Source organism: Galeopterus variegatus, unplaced genomic scaffold (genome assembly GCF_000696425.1).
Source record: "Galeopterus variegatus unplaced genomic scaffold, G_variegatus-3.0.2 Scaffold6624, whole genome shotgun sequence".
In the NCBI taxonomy this organism is placed as follows: domain Eukaryota; kingdom Metazoa; phylum Chordata; class Mammalia; order Dermoptera; family Cynocephalidae; genus Galeopterus; species Galeopterus variegatus.
In genome coordinates, this window is record NW_007732735.1 from 85,893 (window position 1) to 104,179 (window position 18,287).

An 18,287-nucleotide genomic window follows, 5' to 3' on the forward strand; every position below is an offset into this window, starting at 1 on the left:
AAGTTTTAACAAGACAACTTATTGTTCTGTCTATCTTGCTGATAGAACAATAAGATAAAAAAAGTAGTATGGAGTAGAAGATATGAGTAACCGACTTGACCTCACTGACATTTATTAAACATTACATGGCAGGATTTATATTCTTCTCAAGTGCTCATGGACTATTAACCAAGCTGGACCACGTGCACACAGAACATTTACTAATGTAGATTATTTCCTGGGCCATAAAGGGAGTCTCAACACTTTTACAATTATTCAAGTCATATGTCACAGCAGAAATACATTAGAAATCAATAACAAACATATCCGGGAAATCTACACATCTTTGGACACTAACAAACTTCTAAATAGCACATTGGCAAGGAAGTATAAAAGACAATTAAAAATTATTTTGAACTGAATGAAATGAAAACATAACATATGAAAATTGTTGAATACAGCAAAAGCAGTCCTTAGAGAAAAAATCATAGCTCTAGGTGCCAATATTAGAAAAGAAGAAAGGCTTAAATCAACGGTCACAGCTGCTTCCACCTTAATAAGCGAGACCAAAAAAAAAAAAAAAATTCCAAAATAAGCAGACAAAAAGAGATAACAAAGACCAGAGAATAAATTGATAGAGAAAAATCGATGAAAACAAAAGCTGTTTCTTTGAAAAGATTAATAAGATCAATTGTGCCTGTGATGGGAAGGAAAGGGGTGGGTCTCTTACTCTTTGTGGTTTGGATTTTTTAAAAGGAAGAAATAAAACATTTAAGACTGGTGGGGGGCGTCTCTCACTCTTTCTGGTGCTAAGTTCGTGTGTAGTGGTTCACGTGCCAGAGCCTGGACCAAAGGGCTGGGGGGACTCAACTGGTGTGCCAAGTCTCTTGGCATTGGTGGCAGTGGGTACTAGGCTGGCATGATCAGAACAGTCATGCCTACTCACTGAGGGGTTATGTAAAAAAGAAAACACATCGACAAAAGTGAGAGCCAGGCTTCTCGTTATATGAGAAACGAGTTTCACCTATGAAAACGTATGAGACTAAGAAGAACAGTGTTATGTAAGACTGTCATCGAAGGTGTCGGTTCACACCAGCAGGCAGGTAGACAGACAGATATAAATGATAGATAAATAGAGAGACATATGTATGCTTGCGTGTGTGTGTGTGTGTGCGCGCGTGTGTGCGCGATGGTGTTTAGGCTTCCATAGATATTTTCCCCAGCTCTGTCCACGGAGAAGGTTAGAAACAGTAGCGCTCCACTAGCAATGAGCACACCTGGCACCCAAATCTTGTTTTCTAAATATTAGTCTCAGAGACAGGAAACCAGACTCCCTGGAGGTATGTCTGTTTCTGTGGCTGGGGCAGAGAAAATATAAGATGAACCTGGAACTTTTTGTGCCGGAAAGGAAGGAAGTGCTCAAAGAATGATGAAGACAGAGCAAAGGGACAGAGAATCCAGCTTCCTTTAGATAAATCTGGGACAATTTATGCATGAAAGTAAATAAAAACAATATGAGACGACATTGTATTGAATAAAAAAGGAATCCACGAGGTCATACTGATACAAATAAATAAATAAAGGAGAAGAGAAGCTTTTACTTGATAGTAGAATGCCAGCTAGTAATAGTCACTTATTAATTCATTAGTACAAACCGCTTTACAGTGGAGAAACCTGTCAGACACCTTCTTAAGCAAGTGCTAGTTTAACAGCTCCAGTCTTGGGGCAGGCCGGCCCAGGTGCCTCCTCACACGATGCACCAAGAACGCAGCATCCGTTCTGTGAGACTCCTGCCCTCGTTGCATAAGCTGAGTGTCATCATCAGGAAACATCAGTAACTCCAAATCGAGGAACCAGGTACCAGGTAATCATAGTGTTCATAAATGTGGAAGTCATGAAAGATGAGGAGAGCTTCACTGAAGGAGACTAGAGAGGCAGACAACTAAGTGAAACAGGCGATTCTGCAGCCTAGGACTGTAGAGGACATCATTTGCGAAGTGGGCAAGTCAGAAAAAGGGCTGTAGATTGTACGGTGATATTGTGTCAGTGTTGATTTCCTGTTTCGGTTATGTGGGAGAGTAGCCTTGTTGCTAGTAAAAACATTCTGAGGTATTAAAGGGTGATGAGGCATCGTATTTGTAATTTGCTTTCAAACGGCTCTGGAGGAAAAATAGTATCTTGGTATCCATGGATCATCTATCTGTCTGTCTATCTATGTATCGCTACCTACCTACCTACCTACCTACCTACCTACCTACCTACCTATGGAGAGAGATAAAGATGAATTTAAGGAAAATGTGGTAAAAATGTTGACAATAGGGCTGTTTGGATGGGGGAGAAGGGAGTTCTTTGTGCTATTCTGGAAACATTTCTGTAAGAATGAAATGGAAAAACAATAGGAGCAACAATAGCAATGAGGTTGGGGCTGAGCCCCCCTAACACAGGATCCGAGTAGGCATGGGGGGAGAGGGGACGGAGGCAGTTGAGAAGAGCTGGACTGTGTTGTGGGTGACCAAGGAAGGGCGCTGGCAGGGAGGAGTCAGATGTCTTAGACGAAGGTGGAGGAGGACTGCCCCACTTGCCTTGCTTTATCTCATTTAATCCTCTCAACAGCCCCATGAGGTACATACAAGGCTCATTCTCACTTCATAGATGTGGAAATTGGAGGCTCAGAGTCATTCAACCAGCATTTACAGAGTGCTTGCGATGTGTCAGACATTACCAAGTTTACACAAAAATCATGAACTGTGATTGTACATGTGTGGGTGCAGTTAGCTAAAAGTACTGGAAGGAAATGCACTAATACATTAATATCCTAAGAGAGGCTATATTTGGGTAGTAGGATTACAGATGCTTCCATTTAGTCTTTGCATTTTTTAGCTATTTCTAATTTTCTACGATGAACACATACTGCCTTTGTAACAAGGAAAAAAAGTAAATACTACTTCAAAAATGGAATTTGGGGATTGTCTTAGTTTGTTTGTGCTGCTATAACAGAATACCCCAAATGGGTAATTTATAAAGAATAGAAATTTATTTCTCGCAATTCTGGAGGCTGGGAAGTCCAAGATCAAAGCACTGGCAGGTTTGGTGTCAGGCGAGGGCTGCCCTCTGCTTCCAGGATGCTGCCACTTCAGAGTGGAGGAATGCTGTTCCTCACATGACAGAAGGGTGGAAAAGAGGGTGGGGGAGGAGGAACTAGCTTGTCTTTTTGTAAGGAACCCACTGCCACCACACCGAACCCACTACCGAGATAACAGCACTAATCCATTCATGTGGGCAGAGTCCTTACAACCTAAACACCTCTTAAAGGTCCTACCTCCCAACATCTCCACACTGGGGATGAAGTTCCCAACACATGAACTTTGGGGTAAACATTCAAACCATAACAAGGATGTTGTGAAACATTCCTCATTGTGATACCACTGTGGATTAAATACTGTTTTTTGGTGCAGTCTTTTTTTTACTAAAGAGGGCTGGAGGGTTTAGAAATGGAGAACTGACATTCACCTTGACTCCTAAAGCCTGTATCTGTCCACACTTTCTGTGTGGAGGTGTAAGCACAGGGCAGTGTGACCTCTCCTCCCTAGACAAAACTTTTCCAGACCATTATGACAGCAGATTCTTTGTACAAAGACAACATGTGAACACAGACAGTTCCCTCCTAAAGTGGACAGTGGCTTGATTAGAGTACAACTTTAGTATCCAGAAAAGGAGAGAAGCCAGCCTGGTGTCACTGTGTTGTATGGTCAGACACCTGTCGCCTTAGGATGCCTTCTTACTGATGGGTTCCTTCCTCCCCTTCACTGCCCTGGAGGTGTGAGCTCCGCAGCGGCCCCCGCCATGTGGCCTGGGCTCTGTGGGCATCGTGTGCTGTCTGCCTCGTTGAGCTGAGCTCTCTGCATGGACAGACATTCCTCATGCATTGGGCTCAGAACTTGCTTTGAACAGAACAGGACATTCCTCAGTCATTTTTCCTGGACTGAACCAATTTGTGCAGGCAATAGTGGGAAAGTGCGTGGAGTAAATTAGGACACACTCCTGCCAGAGACTTCACTGCAGGCACCAAAAACAATGCTTTGAAATGATTTATTGACCTGTGAAAGTGATCACAACATAATGCTAAAGAAAAACAACAGCACAGTGAGTACAATTGAAGTTCACATTTGTTATAATCATAAACATACACAGGAAGAAAACTAAAACAAAACACATCCCAAAACACACAGTAGTTGTCTTCCAGTAGTGGGAATGCGGATGATTTTGATGTTTGGTTTTGTGTGTGTGTGTGTGTGTGTTTAAGTTTTTTCAGAATTAATTTTTGTTATTAGGAAAATGATTTTTAAAGAAATATACATCTGAGGCAAAAGGGAGCAAATACATGATAAATAGAGGCTAGAGATGAAGTGTTCAGGACATTTTGGGTGAATAAGCCACTTTGAGTTAAAGGCCTTCTCAACTTCCTACATGAAGACAGAGAGGCCCACCCCACCCTCCTGCAAGGGCAGGAATCTTCCCAGTGGACATTTTCCTCCCTTCCAGCTGCAAACACTGCCGTCTTGCATAGCAGGCCATTTTTCTACTGATAGGTCCAAGGTGGTAGTCAGAACTCTGATCTACAAACCAGAAGGCTTGCATGAAGAACTAGCAGGAAGAAAACCAACCCTGCTTCCTTTTGCCTGTAAAATTTCTGCAACAAAGCTGTCAATTTACCAACACATCACCCAACTTGCAGGGAAGCGAGATTCTGAAAAATATTCAGAAAGAAAGAAATGGTAAATAGAAATGAGGAGTCCCCCGCCCCCACACCCCACACTTTATGGCTATTTCAAGAAGTGCATTTTATTCATATGGTCTGTTTTGCCCACTGTCTGAATTGTTTATTTTTAGTGAATATAAAACTTCTCTCTGAGAACTTTCTTAGTTCCACTGCCAATAGCAGTTCCCCAATCCTATTTCCCATTAGTTCTCAAATTTTCTCATCATGAGTTCTATATTCCCCAGAGTTTCCAAGAGCCAAAGCCTACAGTGGGGGCAGGTGGACGGGTGGGGCAGGCAGCTGCTGGCCACTGATGGGCTCCGGGGCTCAGAGTGGAGTCAGCTGTGGCAATCACTACTTCCAAGTTCACCGGTGATGGAGGTAGGGGGTGGGGGCGAGGGCTTCAGTGGCTTTGTTTACAAATGTTAATACTCACAAATCTGAAATCCTGTTTGGGCCCAAGCCCTTTGCTGGCACCCTTTGTTCCAGTCTCCGGAATGTTCTGTTTCACTAATTCATCTTCCGTCCACCAGGGAGAAGTTCATGGAAAAGACTGAAGCTGAGAGGTGATTTAGTCTAGGCCACTTTCAGGCTGCCTCTAATCCCACGCGGCTGTGATCCCACACTGTGCCAGGTGTCACAAGCAGGCTGGGAGAGCCACGGCGCCTCTTCTCCCGGCCCCAGTGTGCCTGGCAGGTCACTCCTGCTAGGTCCTGAGTTGGCCTCCAGGAGTCTCAGTCAGAACCCAGCGGAGAGTTCATGCTCCCCCGTGGAGGGAGACATGGAGCTGGTCCTCTCCAGCCTGTCTGTGGAGAGGAAGGGGAGCCGTTTAGCCAGGTGCACAGCCTCATGCCCCTGGAACAACTGGCGCAGGTACTTCCGGAACCTCTCCCCGACGAAGGCATAGATCACCGGGTTGACGCAGCAGTGTGTGTGGGCGATCACCTCTGTCACTTGCAGGGCCATGTCCAGGTCTTTGCTCTGCTCACAGTGACTGGTGAACAGGGAGTCTTGGAAAGCAGAAATGAACACAGTCAGATTGTAGGGCGTCCAAAAGAGAAAGAAGATGAGCATGATGACAAAAATCAGACGGACAGCTTTGGACTTCTTCTCATTCGGTCGTCTGAGCAGAATCTTTATAATCCCTGTATAGCAAACGATCATGACCAACAGAGGCAAGACCAGGACCAAGAAGTTCATTTTCAGAGCCTGAAACTGTTTCCATTTTCTTAGGCTTTCATGAGGAAAATGAAGGCTGCAAGTGTCACGAGTGAACTCCTGCTGAGTCTTGGAAAAGTACAAGCCTGGGATGGAAGCCAGGATGGCCAGGGCCCAGACGATGATGCTGGTGATAAAGCCAAAGGTGACTGTCCGGGCCCGCAAGGCAAACACAGCATGGACGATGGCCAGGTACCTATCGATCGTCAGCAGGATGATGAAGAAGATCTCGCTGTACAAGCCTACGTAGTAAAGCCCAGAGAGGAGCTTACACATGACATTACCAAAAATCCAGTCATTCTTCAACTCGTAGTCAATCCAGAAGGGCAGCGTGAAGAGGAAGAGCAGGTCAGAAACGGCCAGGTTGAGGAGGTAGATGCTGGTCATGCTTCTGAGCCTCTTGTGCTGCAAGAGGACCAGGACCACCAGGACATTGCCAACCACGCCAATGACAAACACCAGCGAGTACAGAGGGGGCAGCAGCTGGGCCCCGAAGGCCCTCACATCCACCTTCTGACACGGGGTTGTATCCCCATATTCGTATTCTGTGGTCATGTCATAGTCCTCTGTGGTGACTGAGATCTCCATCCTGGCTTCACCTACGGGTCAAAGAAAATGGATTCTGTATTTACTTTGCATTAAAGGCAGTGGGCTGCACACCACAAAAACAAGGCAGTGGTTACATTTCTTCAACCACTTGACAAATGTTTGTGGAGGGCCTTCTGTGTCCTGTGCCCTGGCGATGAAATGATGAGCAGGGGAGATCCAGGCCTTCTCTGTCCTTATGAAACCTATTGTCTAATGTGGGTGCAGGCAACAAACAAATGAGTGCACAAGTCATTAATTCAATTACTTCATCAACGGGTGTTGTAAAGGGAAAGTTCAGCAAGCACAGACCTCACCACGCCATTCATAACGAGTGCTTCCTAAGCACCTCCCGAGGGCTAGGCATCGGCCTCCATGTTTAACAGCCCTTGTAGGGGTTTCATTATTCTTCCCATTTCGTAGATGGAGACACAGAGGTTTGGAGTGGTTAGTAAACATGCCCAAGGCACACATCTGGTGGGGATGAGAGCTGGAGCTCAAACCCAGGCGCACATCACTCTCATGTGATGACACCACTGAGCTATCCTGCCTCTGTCACACAGTGACGGCTTTGCACTGTGGAGTCCACAGGACTCTGGGAAGGAAAACAGTCCTGGCTGAGTCATAGACTTAAAAATAGATCTTTGGGGCTTTTGGGTCTAAAAAGGTTCTCAGCCGGGGGTGCCATAGGGCCTTGGGGCAAAATATGTGGGCTTTCTTTTGTTGTTGTCATGAAGACTAGGGGATGCTATTGTCATTCGGTGGGCAGGGCCAAGGATGTCCTGCAAAGCAAAAATTATTCTACTTCAAACATCAATTGTGCTGCAATAGAGATATCCTAGTAGATCAACCCCATCACTTTGGGGATGCTAAGGGCACCAGAGCAGGCTCAACCTGGCCCTCATCACATGGCCCTTATGTGGCACAGGTGGGTCTATGGGTAACTCTGTAGATCACCTGTGACAGCCATGAGGTAGATTCAGAGGGAAGCACTGGCCAGGAGGTGGGGAGGTGGGGTGGGGTGTGTGACCTAATGAGAAAAAGAAAATTCTGGGGGTCAGGGGAGGAACAGCACAGAACGGCCTAGAGCCCTGAGGTGATGTCACACAATGACCACATAGACACTGGAATTCTGCTGAAATAACTTCTCAGATATTTTTACACAGGGTTGCCTTGAAACAAAAACAAAACAAAAAAAGAACCATCAGATAGCTTACCTTTGTAGGATTTCTCCCAGCCCCTGATTTTTAGCACGCCTTTTGAATTATTTCCAATCACATACTGAATGAAGATGTCCTCCACCAAGGGAGTACGGGCTTTGATGTAACCTACCAGCTGTGTAACGTTGGATAAATTAATCTACTTCTATGAGCCTCAGTCCCTCACCTATAACATGGGGAAGTAAGTCTTACCTTGCAGGGCTACTGTGAGGTAATGCATAAGAGAAGCGCCCCCCCCCCCCAGCACTTACTAGGCCCTCAGAAGTATCGGGGGACCTCCTTCCCTGCAGTGACCCTTCTCTGAGATTTTTCATCACCAGGATGTCCCAGGCTCCAATCCTATTTTGGCCAACATACCCTGCTCCCCAAATCCCCTCTGCCAGGTCTCTTTGTAGTTAATCTAGAAAGTGATTTTTCTTGACAATAACGGACAATGACTGTCCCTTCCATGTGAACAACACTGAAATTTTCAATATGTTGCTATCATCTGAATTGATTTGACCTAGGTACCAATCAGTAAAGTAGATGGTACCTTTATAATTCCTGTCTTAAACCTGGGTCTCTAGTGCTTTATCTTCTACTCTCCTCAATGAATGTTTCCTGCTAACAAAACCCACCTTTCTACAGTGGCCGCTGGAAATTAAGGCACATGGGGGTATTGAGCACCCTGGCTGGAAGGGGAGAGTTCTGTCAGGGTGGGAAGTGAGAGGCTTTCATTCCCATCAAATCCATCCCTATGGCTCACTCTTCCATCTCTGGACTTACATGTACCAGATGAGCCCTCTTTCTGGAGAAACCCAGGCTGGTGGTCACTAATGAAGCTGTGCTGGCAGTTTCTGATTTCTGCCATCTGCCAGTGCTGACAAGGGCAGATAGCACAGTTTGGCAGTCAGCACTTTCAGGGGCTGGCAGGTGGAAGCAGCAAACAGCTTGGGAAGCACATAGAGCACTAGTGCCAGGCTGACCCCAGGAGCCCAGTTTCTCAGGAATTTTGGTAAGGGTGAAGGCAAGTCGAGTCGGCGTTGTCAGGTGGCATTTTGAACAGAGTCACTCCACACTGCCCCCACTCCAACTCCATTTGCTGTTCCCCGAACTTATCAGGCAGCACGCAACAACTCCAGGGTATGCTGCTCCTAGAGGGAGCTGACCCAGGGTGGGGCATGGAGGAGAAACCAAAGGGCAATGTTGTCATCTAATCCGCCAGCCCTGCTGTAGTCTGCTGCAAACGTCTGCCTCAAGGTTATTACATAGCGGTCAGCTGTAACCTAGGAGCCTGGAGCCTTCCATGCTAGTGTCCTCCAGCCTGGGAGTTGGTGAAGTCTCTGAGCAGAGAAAAGGCAGTCTGTGATGGTAAAAGACACCAGGTCCAGAGAGGTGCCGGCTGGCTTATGCTGGCTCGTAGGAGCCGACCGTGTGCATCTCTTCCCAACTCCACATTCAGCATGTTGGTAGCTTGAAATTGACCTTCCTGGGAGTATTTACACCATGGAAATCAGCAAACATTACTAATCATGGCTCTCTTTTCAGGAGAGTCAGTTGTTAAACATTTAGCAGCACATCACTGCTCAACCCCACGGTCTGAATAGCCCAGAGCTGTCCTGCTACTCAGTGTGCAAACTAAAAGGATCACTGAGTGGCACATGGCCTGGTGGCAGGCTGTGCAAACTTCTAGGCGTTTCCAACTCTGAAAATCTGGGACCCTCTAAGACACCCTGTGGAGGAATAGTTGAAGTAGATACCTGCAGGGAGCCACCATGCCCCTCTATCTTCAGCACAAGATCTGACCTGCATCTCTGTTAGTAGAACAGAACGGGCGCAACCCAAGAGGTCATCTGGGCCACCTCTCTGTCTTTGGTGGATGAAATTCTACCTCCTCCAAAAGATAGCAGTCCTGATTTTGAGAATCCTTAGTTCTAGTCTTCTTAAGAAATTGGTTCAGTATTAAATCCCCCTTGCATCTGCAAAGCTTTTTCTAATTAATTTTTCCCTCTTGCTATAATTTCTTCATATACTATATTTGGCTTTCCTTTACATGGGAAAATTTGCCAAGTAATTTCTTCTTGAATAGCTTTCCAGAGAAAGCACCTCTTGTCCCTTAATACTGGCTGACTTTCTTAATCAGTCATCAGCAGCCAATCATTCAAGAGTGCTTCCTTTTTAGTGAAAAACCATTTTACATCTGAGCACCCAGGCTCAAACATCCACTCATTCTCAGTATTGCTATACTGGTAACTGCCTGACAGGTGCATTGAGGGGCTATTTAGAATTCCCCACCTTTGAGGAGGCCCTAGCTGTGCACATGACTTCAAACAAGATTGCCCTCAACATTATCTGACAAGACAGAAAAGACAGGTGCCACTTACTCTGGTTCCAAGGGATTTTGTCCACGAAGTCTTTGTTTCTGGGGCTTTTAGAGTTTCTAAGTATTCAAGGTCCTGACCAAGTAGGAAGCACTCAGCTTCCTGTTTGATGATGGAGATTGGACTCTGGTTTCACAGTCTTTCAGAATGACAAGACGGGGGCAAGGTTCTTCTTTTTGTATGGTTGGGTGTCCTTGAATGGCCACGACGCTCACCAATGGACAGTTCCTGAAGGCCAAGTTCACTGTGAACATCTCAGCTCGCTTGGCTGTGCTTCAAGTCTCTGGGGAGCTCTGTCTGAAGCAAATTGGAGAGGGTGGGGTTGGGCGGAGCTGTGTTGGGCAAGGCGGGTGGCATAAAGAATTCCCAGAACTTGTGGAGCAATTGAGGACTGGAGTGTGCATGTGTGGGTGGGGCAGAGCACAGAGTTCTTGTGGTCAGGGGATAGCCGCTTTTTTTTTTTTTTTCAAAGATTGCAAATGGAAGGATTTAAACGGGAACTCTGAGTCCTGCTCCTCAAAACCTTCTGACTGAGCTGGGGACCACGGGAGACAGCAGCTTCTCTTTAGTGTCCCCTACCTCCTCCACCTCCAGCTGCTCCCTGTCCTTCTGGTGCCCACTGCCTGCACCCCACCCCATTGAACCGCACAGAGTGGTTTCGCCCCCAGGAACCCCCAGCATGGAGAGAATACAGGCCTGTTGGGTGGGTTTTGGCCTTCCCTTTCTGATGCCCTGCTCCTGTTTCTCAAATCTCAGCTCTGCACTGGTGACATGGCAGATCACTACACCTTTCTACACCTTGGTTCCCACTCTGTCAAGTGAGAATACCCAATACTAGGCTCACAGGAGGAGCATGAGACCGACTTGCACATGAAAAATGTCTGATAAATTGTGCTCGTTATGACTCTTCCCACAGCCACCAGCACCCACTCTGCTAATGAGCTTGTGTCTTCTGTGAAATGGGTTCACTCCTGACCTTCCTCACAGGATTGCTGCCAAGTGCCATTCAGAAATCCTAAGTGTGAATATGCTTGAAAGTGTCACTTGTCCCTTTATGGCTCAGTTTCCTCACCATTATGAAGACTTTAGACAAGTTGTCACCAGCTTGGCAACTGGTCAGCACTCAGCTCTGCCCCTGAAGAAGTGAATAGCGGGGTCTGTATGTGCCTGGCCATTTGTAGTTCTTCACTGGAGGAGCAGTTTGCAAGAGTACAGAGGCATGTGAGGCCTGCCTCTCCTTTGGTTATGTCTGAGGGAAGAGACGTGGTCAGTTCCTCTAATCCTTGACCAGACTTCCAGCTCAGCTCTAGGTTTCTGTGGTAGCCTCACCACAGAGGGGACATGCCGGGCAAATATATTTGTTCATTTAATAAATATTTATTGAGTATTCACCATGTGTCAGGCTCTGTGTTAGGTGCCAGGGATATAGCAGTGACCAAAAAAGAGGCAGACACCATTTTTGGAGAGCTCACAGCTTAGTCAGGGTCACAGAGAATTAAGCAAGTTACCACAGTAAGGAACAATTTTTATAATGGCCTGGACTGAGAAAGTGTGCAGCTGGGGTGGGACGGGCTGAGGGAGCCTTCCAGAGCAGTGGTTCTCAAAGCGAGGTCCCTGGACCAGCAGCATCAGCATGCCCTGGGCTTGTTAAAACATAGATTTCTAAGCCCCCCCCTCTAGAGATCTGGATCTGTGGGTCTGAGATGGGGCCCGAGAATTTGCATTTCTAATAAATTTTGAGAACCACTAGTCTACAGGAATTCCTGAGATATAGTTTGTTTCCTTTTTGAAGTACACAAAATGTAAGGTGAAAAGCCTACCTACCTCTGACCCCTGTTCCCCTGTTTCCCTTCCCAGAAAGAACAAGAACAACTGGTATTAGATTCTCCTGTCACTTTAAACATACTTGCTCACACATGCACACACGTGCTCACATGCACATGTGCATACTCACACTTTTTTTTTTTACACAGGTGTGTGCATATGATAAACATCGTGTCCCATGTTGCTTCTGTTACTGAATGTCATACCCTGGAGATTCTTCTCCACCTGCATACAGGAATGGCATTAAGGCAGTGGTCGTAGCCTCCCGATGTAGTCAGAACACACAGAGGTGTCAGTAAGGTGCACGCCTGAAGGTTCTAACTTTGAGTTTGTCTAAGACTCCGATTTCCTAATTTAATGCCCCTCCTAAGTCAATCCCATGGCCTGGCCTGCAATCCCCCCTCTTTCACCTCATGTACTGACCTTTTGTGTTCCTTTTATGTCCTGCACACACCATCCGTGACATTTGATCTTGACCCAGCCCTGTTTCTGCTTCTCCTTTCCTGACTTAACCTCAACATCCCAGAAACCTTATGTTCTGATTCAACCAACACAGGGAAGGGCCCAGACACTTCCACAGCATGAAGCCTGGTTGTCATTGAGGCAAACCTTTCAGGTTCAGCTGCTACATGAGTAGGTTAATTTTCAAGACAGGGGTCAGTGGTGCCATACCATGGAGATCTCTCTGTTGCCTAATCCTCAGGCACACTGTTTGGCTACATGACAAAAGAAGTTGCTTCTGATCCCAGACCATTTCCAGGACACCAGAGTCAGATTGGTGAGGGTCTTACAGGTGGACAGGAGCACCTTTGGGAGATGCAAGAGTATTTTAGGCAGTAACCACCCAGCCTCCCCCGCTTCACCTCATTCCCCCTACCCCACCCCGTGCCTCCTACCGTGTCTAATTTCCTTCCCCATCTTCTCTTTCCACCACACCTCCTTATTCCATGCTTCTTCTGTCCAAGTGCCTGCCTGGCCTCTGGCCCCTCCCAGGCTCTCTCTCACCCCCCAGCATTCTATGAACCCTAACCTGACAAACCCAGGGGAAAGGGCCCAATAGTCTTTGCTCCCTTTCTCCCTTCTCTCTGTCCTGCTCAGCTGTCCCGTTGTGCTGAGTCATGTCCCAAAGTGAAAGAGAGTTCTGGAACATCCATGGCAGATCCCCCTCATCTTCCATGGGTCACCCACGAGGCCACCTCCTCCCCAAAGCCTTCCCATCCTCCACAGCAAGAAGTCATCAATGAGAGGCAGATGCTGTAGCTCTGAGGTTTTCAAGCTTTTTTGGAGGTGGCGGAGATACCTTTGTTGAGACCTCATTGTGTAGGTTGGATATTCTTGACAATACACAAAACAACTGACTCAAAATAGCTCAAAAAAGAAAAGGGAAAAGAAACCATGATTTTTTCACGAACCTAGACATTAGCTCTGGTTTGGTACTACTCTCTAACATTCTCTTGTGATAATTCTTGATGATTTCACTGTCCACATATGTCTCTGTTTGTCTTTAGAACCTAACAAACAACCTCAAAACTTAGAGGCTTAAAATCACAATGACATTATTTCTATGATTCTGTGGGATAGATGAGTGTCCAAGGTGGTCTCACTCCCATGTCTGATGGTTGGTGCTGGCTGTTGACTGGGGTGCTCAATTCAGCTCTATGTGGCTGCTCATCCTCCACCCGCTAGATGGGCTCCACCGCATGGCGGTCTCAGGCCAGTGCTACAAGAGTACAAAGCAGAAGCTGCAAAGCATCTTAAGGCACGACCTCAGAAGCCACATAATGTCACTTCTGCCACATTCTATCACCCAAAGCAAGTCACAAAGCCAAGCCACAGTGAAGGAGTCAGGAAATAGAAACTATCTTTTTAGGAAGAGCTATAAAGACACATTGTAGAAGGCTCTGTGGACCAGGGTAGGAGAAATTTGAGGCCATGTTTTATCCTCTATCACAATGCACACGTTTCCTATAGTTCCCTAGCCAAGGAGTTCCTTGAATGCCTTTTCTGTAATGGTCTTGTCTTCCCTACACCTCAGTCATCCATTCCCATGATCATAACTCCTGGATCTTACTGTACCAAATATCCGTAGTTCTTCAAAATCTCCACTCCCAGCATCCCAGCCTCTGACCACTATGTCCTACTTTTACTGCTCACTTTCTCTAGCACCTCAACTCCAACAGTTCTTTGACCCCAGTGAGACCTACAGTTCATCGATAATTTAATTTTCCCCTGACCTTCAGTCTCCTCATGCCCCTATTTCCCATCATCTTAAAGTCTGTGGGCCATCACCACTGTCCCTTCCTTACATACACCCTCAACTCCTTTGCTTTTTTCTGATTTTGTCATGTCCACTTGGCAAAATCCCAGTCTTGGTTAGACCCAGCTCCCCACGTGAAGCCAGGAAGTTGAACATGGCTGGAGAGAATCACACAACCTCACTGACCGGGAACACTCCAAATGAATGACAGCTGTATTCAAACGGCTCTTAATGCCCATCAGCTGCATTTCTCTCTTAGCTGTTATTTCATACCTTCTGCCTTTTCCTTAAACCTCCAACACCACCTCCGCCATCCTCATTCTTAACTAATGAGGATGTTTCCTATTTCACTGAGAAGATAGAAGCCATCAGAAGAGACTTTCTGCAAGCTGCCACTTCCTCCACCGTCCTGGGCCGTGCTTCTCTGCCTTCTCCCCTGTTGCATGGATGGACTGTCTATCCTCCTATCTAAATGTATCCCCTCCACTTGGCACAGGAGCCCAACCTCTCTTACCCACTCAAGGACATGGCACTAGTAATTTTCTCTCGTCTCATCAGTTTTTCCTGCTCTACTGGATTACTTCTATCAGCACACACAACCCCCCTTACTTCTTCCGTAAGAAAGCAAGCAAAGAAAGTTTCCCTCGATTTCTCTTGCACTTCTAGATGCTGCCTTATTTCTTCACTCTTCTTTACAATAAAATTACTCACAAGAGTTGTCTTTACTTGCGTCCTATCCCACTCCACCCTTTCTTTCTGGAGCCCACTCCCCTCAGGCTCTTGTCCCCATCACTCCACTAAAAGTGCTCTTGTTAAGACCACCGGTGACCTCCATGCAGCTAAATCCAGTCGTCAATTCTCAGCCCTTACTGGGCTTGACTGCTCAGCACATGTGACGTTGTTATCGTCCCCTCTTCCTCGATACACTTTATCCATGTGTAGGACATCACTCTCCCCTGGTTTTTCTCTTGTTTCCCTGGCTGCTCCTCCTCAGTTCCCACTGCTGATTTCTGTTCGATGGCCCAACTTTAAACTCAGTACACTCTGGGCTACAGTCCTTGAACCCCTTCTCTTTCCTATCTACACTTACTCTTATGGTGACATCATTCTCTGTCATGGCGCCAGATGTCATATTCATACTGAAGACACCCAAATGTACATCTCCAGCCCCACTCCCTTCCCTGAAACCCAACATTCATATCCAACACTCTGCTCAATGTGTCCACTTGGATTTCTAAAAGACATCTTCAAATCGAATTCCTCACCTTTCCCCAAAACTCTTTGCTGCCACTGTCATCCTCATTTACAGGTAAATGGCAGCTCCACCTTTTCCACTGCTCCTACCAAAACCTTGAAGTCATGCTTGATACAACTCTTTCAAACCTGGCATGGAATCTGTTTGCAAAACCTGTTGGCTCTGTCTTCAAAACATATAAAGAATCCAGTCCTTTCTCACTACATCCACTAACCACACCTTGGTCCAAGCCACCCAAAGCCTGCATATCCAAGACCACAGTCCATTTGCAGCACAGCAGCCAGTGCTTCTTTAAAAGTTATTTCAGTCAGGCTGTCATCTGCCAAGCCCTTATGTTGGACTACGAGGTGGTACACCACCTGGCCCTCATTCCCTCTCTGGTCTCATCTCCTATAACTCTCCCCTCTGCTCACTCTGCTCCAGCCAAAATGGCCTACAAGATGTCCTTGAATACATGGAGTACAGGGTACATTTCCACCTCGGGCCTTTGCATTTGCTGCTCTCTCTCCCTAGATGCCCTTGCCCCAGACCCCTGCAGAGCCTACTCCCTCACCTCGTTTATTTCTATACATATTCGTAACTTCCTCAGTCAGCTATTCCTTAACCATCCTATCTAGAATAGAATCTGTGACCCCTTCCCTGCTTTACTTATCACCACCTGACATATTACACATTTTACTTAGTAATTTGTCTACTGTTCCGCAATGTAATGCCAACTCCCTGAGGGCTGGAATGTTCCCTCTTCTGCTCACTGCTGTATCCCCATGTAGTAGATGCTCAATAAGCCTTTTTGAATGGACGAACATCAAAGATGCTCAGAGGTGGGATGGCTAGAGATTGGTTAGGTTAACAGCTCCACAGCTTCAAGCACCACCCAGGTTCTTCCCTTCTCTCTGCTCTGACGTGCTCAGACCAGCTTTGCTAAGGGCCGCGAGTGGCTGCTGGTGTCACATCCAGGCATGGCAACTCCTAACAGAAGAAAGGGCTGCCTCTTCCTTTTGTCAGTTTATAGGAATAGAAAAGCTCTGATGTTCTGTGAGAAAACAGCCACTTGAGAGGCAGATCCTCTGAGGTGAGGCCAGGAGACAGCCCCCCACTCCCTTGCCTTTGGCAGCAGGCAGAGGAAAGTGGACACGCAGGGCAGGGTCTGGGGGTGTCCGGGGAGGCTCCTCCTTTCAGGTCTTCTGCCACAGAGAGGTGCTTAGCAGGCAGTGGACACTGGGGGGCAGGCTTTGAGAGCTTACAAATGAACGAAGAACACATCACCCCCCAGCCTCCCTCCTCTCCCCACCTGCCCTCTGGACACACACATCTCTGGGTGGTTCCTGCTGGTGGAGAGCCCCTGAGCATAGCTATTTAGCCCGCGAAGCCTGGTACCGAGGGCTTCTACCCACACGTGATGGGTCCGTGACCAAGAACTGAGCAGTGGCTCACTGTGGTTTGAGCCTGCTGGGCAGGCAGGCAGGAATGAAGAAGCTGATGATAATCCTTTGTACCCCAAACCTAGGCTGCAGACAGTTACATGCATGTACCTGTCACCTCTCATGTCCATTCTGAAAGCTCTAGCTGATGGGGTTGTCTCACACTGCTATTCATCCCCTTCTACTCATTTATTACACATCTATCAAGTGTGTGTTCTCTCTGTCAAGCACCGGGCAGTTAAAGGACCTCAAAGATGAATTAGGTAAGGCCTGGACCTAGTGGTACTCAAGGTGAGGTCTGTGAACTGGCAGCATCAGCATCACCTGGGAGCTTGCTGGAAATAAAGATTCTCAGGCCTCACCCCAGACCTATAAGTCAGAATCCCCGGGAGTGGGGCTTGGACCCAGGAATCTGTGTTCTAACAAGTCCTCCAAGTGCTTCTTATTTATGCTAGTGTTTGAGAATCATTGCTAGACCCTTGCTGTTCCATATGATGGCAAGACTTGAGAGCTTATTAGAAATGCAGATCTTGGGCCCCACCAGAGATCTAAGGAATGGAAATCTGCATTTTTACCAAATCCCCAGGGGATTCACATTACAGTGCATGGTTCAGTGAGGTAAAAATCTGCACAGGGCTCAAGAGACACACAGAGGAAGGTGGGTAGAGTCAAATATCACTCTGCAGAGACATTTACACTTAATCAGCGACTAGAGAAATGAGTTGGAATCTGCCAGAGGCCCAAGGGGCAGAAGATGGGTGAGTGAAGCTGCAGGACAAACAGCCTGGTGCACCCCGGCATCTTGCAGAGTGTAGATGTTCAGTAGATATTTGCTAGTTGGTTACAGGATGTAGGGAGCAGATGCACTAGGCTGTCCAGATAGACGGCCCCTTCTGAGACCCACCTTGAGGCTTAGTGGGGATAGCCAAGGTCCTGGAGTCAGACACCTGCCATCAGATCTGGTTCCAGCACTGAGTTGGTGAGGCTGTGAAGAAAAGTCACACCTACCTATTGCTGGTGGCAGTGGAAATCAGGTGCCTCTCTGTGGAGGGCTGTTTGGCAATATCCAGCAGAGTTTGAAGTGTGTGCATCTTTTGTTCCCAGCAATTCCACTTCTAGGAATTGACTTTATGAATACTCACACATGTGGCAGAAGATACAAGCCACAAGGATGTTCACTGTGGTGTGGGGGACTGGTGTGGGGGACTTGGAATGCTATGCATCCTTGTGTGTTGACAAAACGCCCCCAGGCTGGAGTGCAGAATGAGCAGGCAAAGGCGTGTGCTGTGTGTTCGATGCTGAGTCGGGTGGGCTGTGGAGGTGCCCATCATGAGGACACCCGTGTCTCTGGAAGGAGGCATGATGAACCACTAACATTTGTGGTCTTTGGTGAGGGGAACCAGATGGCT

At 47.0% G+C, this 18,287-nt stretch overlaps 1 protein-coding gene across 1 annotated transcript; it reads right to left on the reverse strand.

Annotated features, from left to right (window-relative positions):
- Positions 1–4,268: 4,268 nt before the first annotated feature.
- Positions 4,269–10,188, reverse strand: CCR1 (chemokine (C-C motif) receptor 1). Its single transcript, XM_008591093.1, has 3 exons — positions 10,125–10,188; positions 5,175–6,555; positions 4,269–4,726 (listed from the first exon to the last, which is right to left on the reverse strand). The coding sequence occupies exon 2, from the start codon at positions 6,542–6,544 to the stop codon at positions 5,477–5,479; it is 1,068 nt and encodes a 355-aa protein (XP_008589315.1). The 5' UTR covers positions 6,545–6,555; positions 10,125–10,188; the 3' UTR covers positions 4,269–4,726; positions 5,175–5,476.
- Positions 10,189–18,287: the final 8,099 nt, after the last annotated feature.

Bases quoted from the DNA above. Each gene is read 5' to 3' on its own strand.
- CCR1 (XM_008591093.1), bottom strand. From the start codon at position 6,544: ATGGAGATCTCAGTCACCACAGAGGACTATGACATGACCACAGAATAC.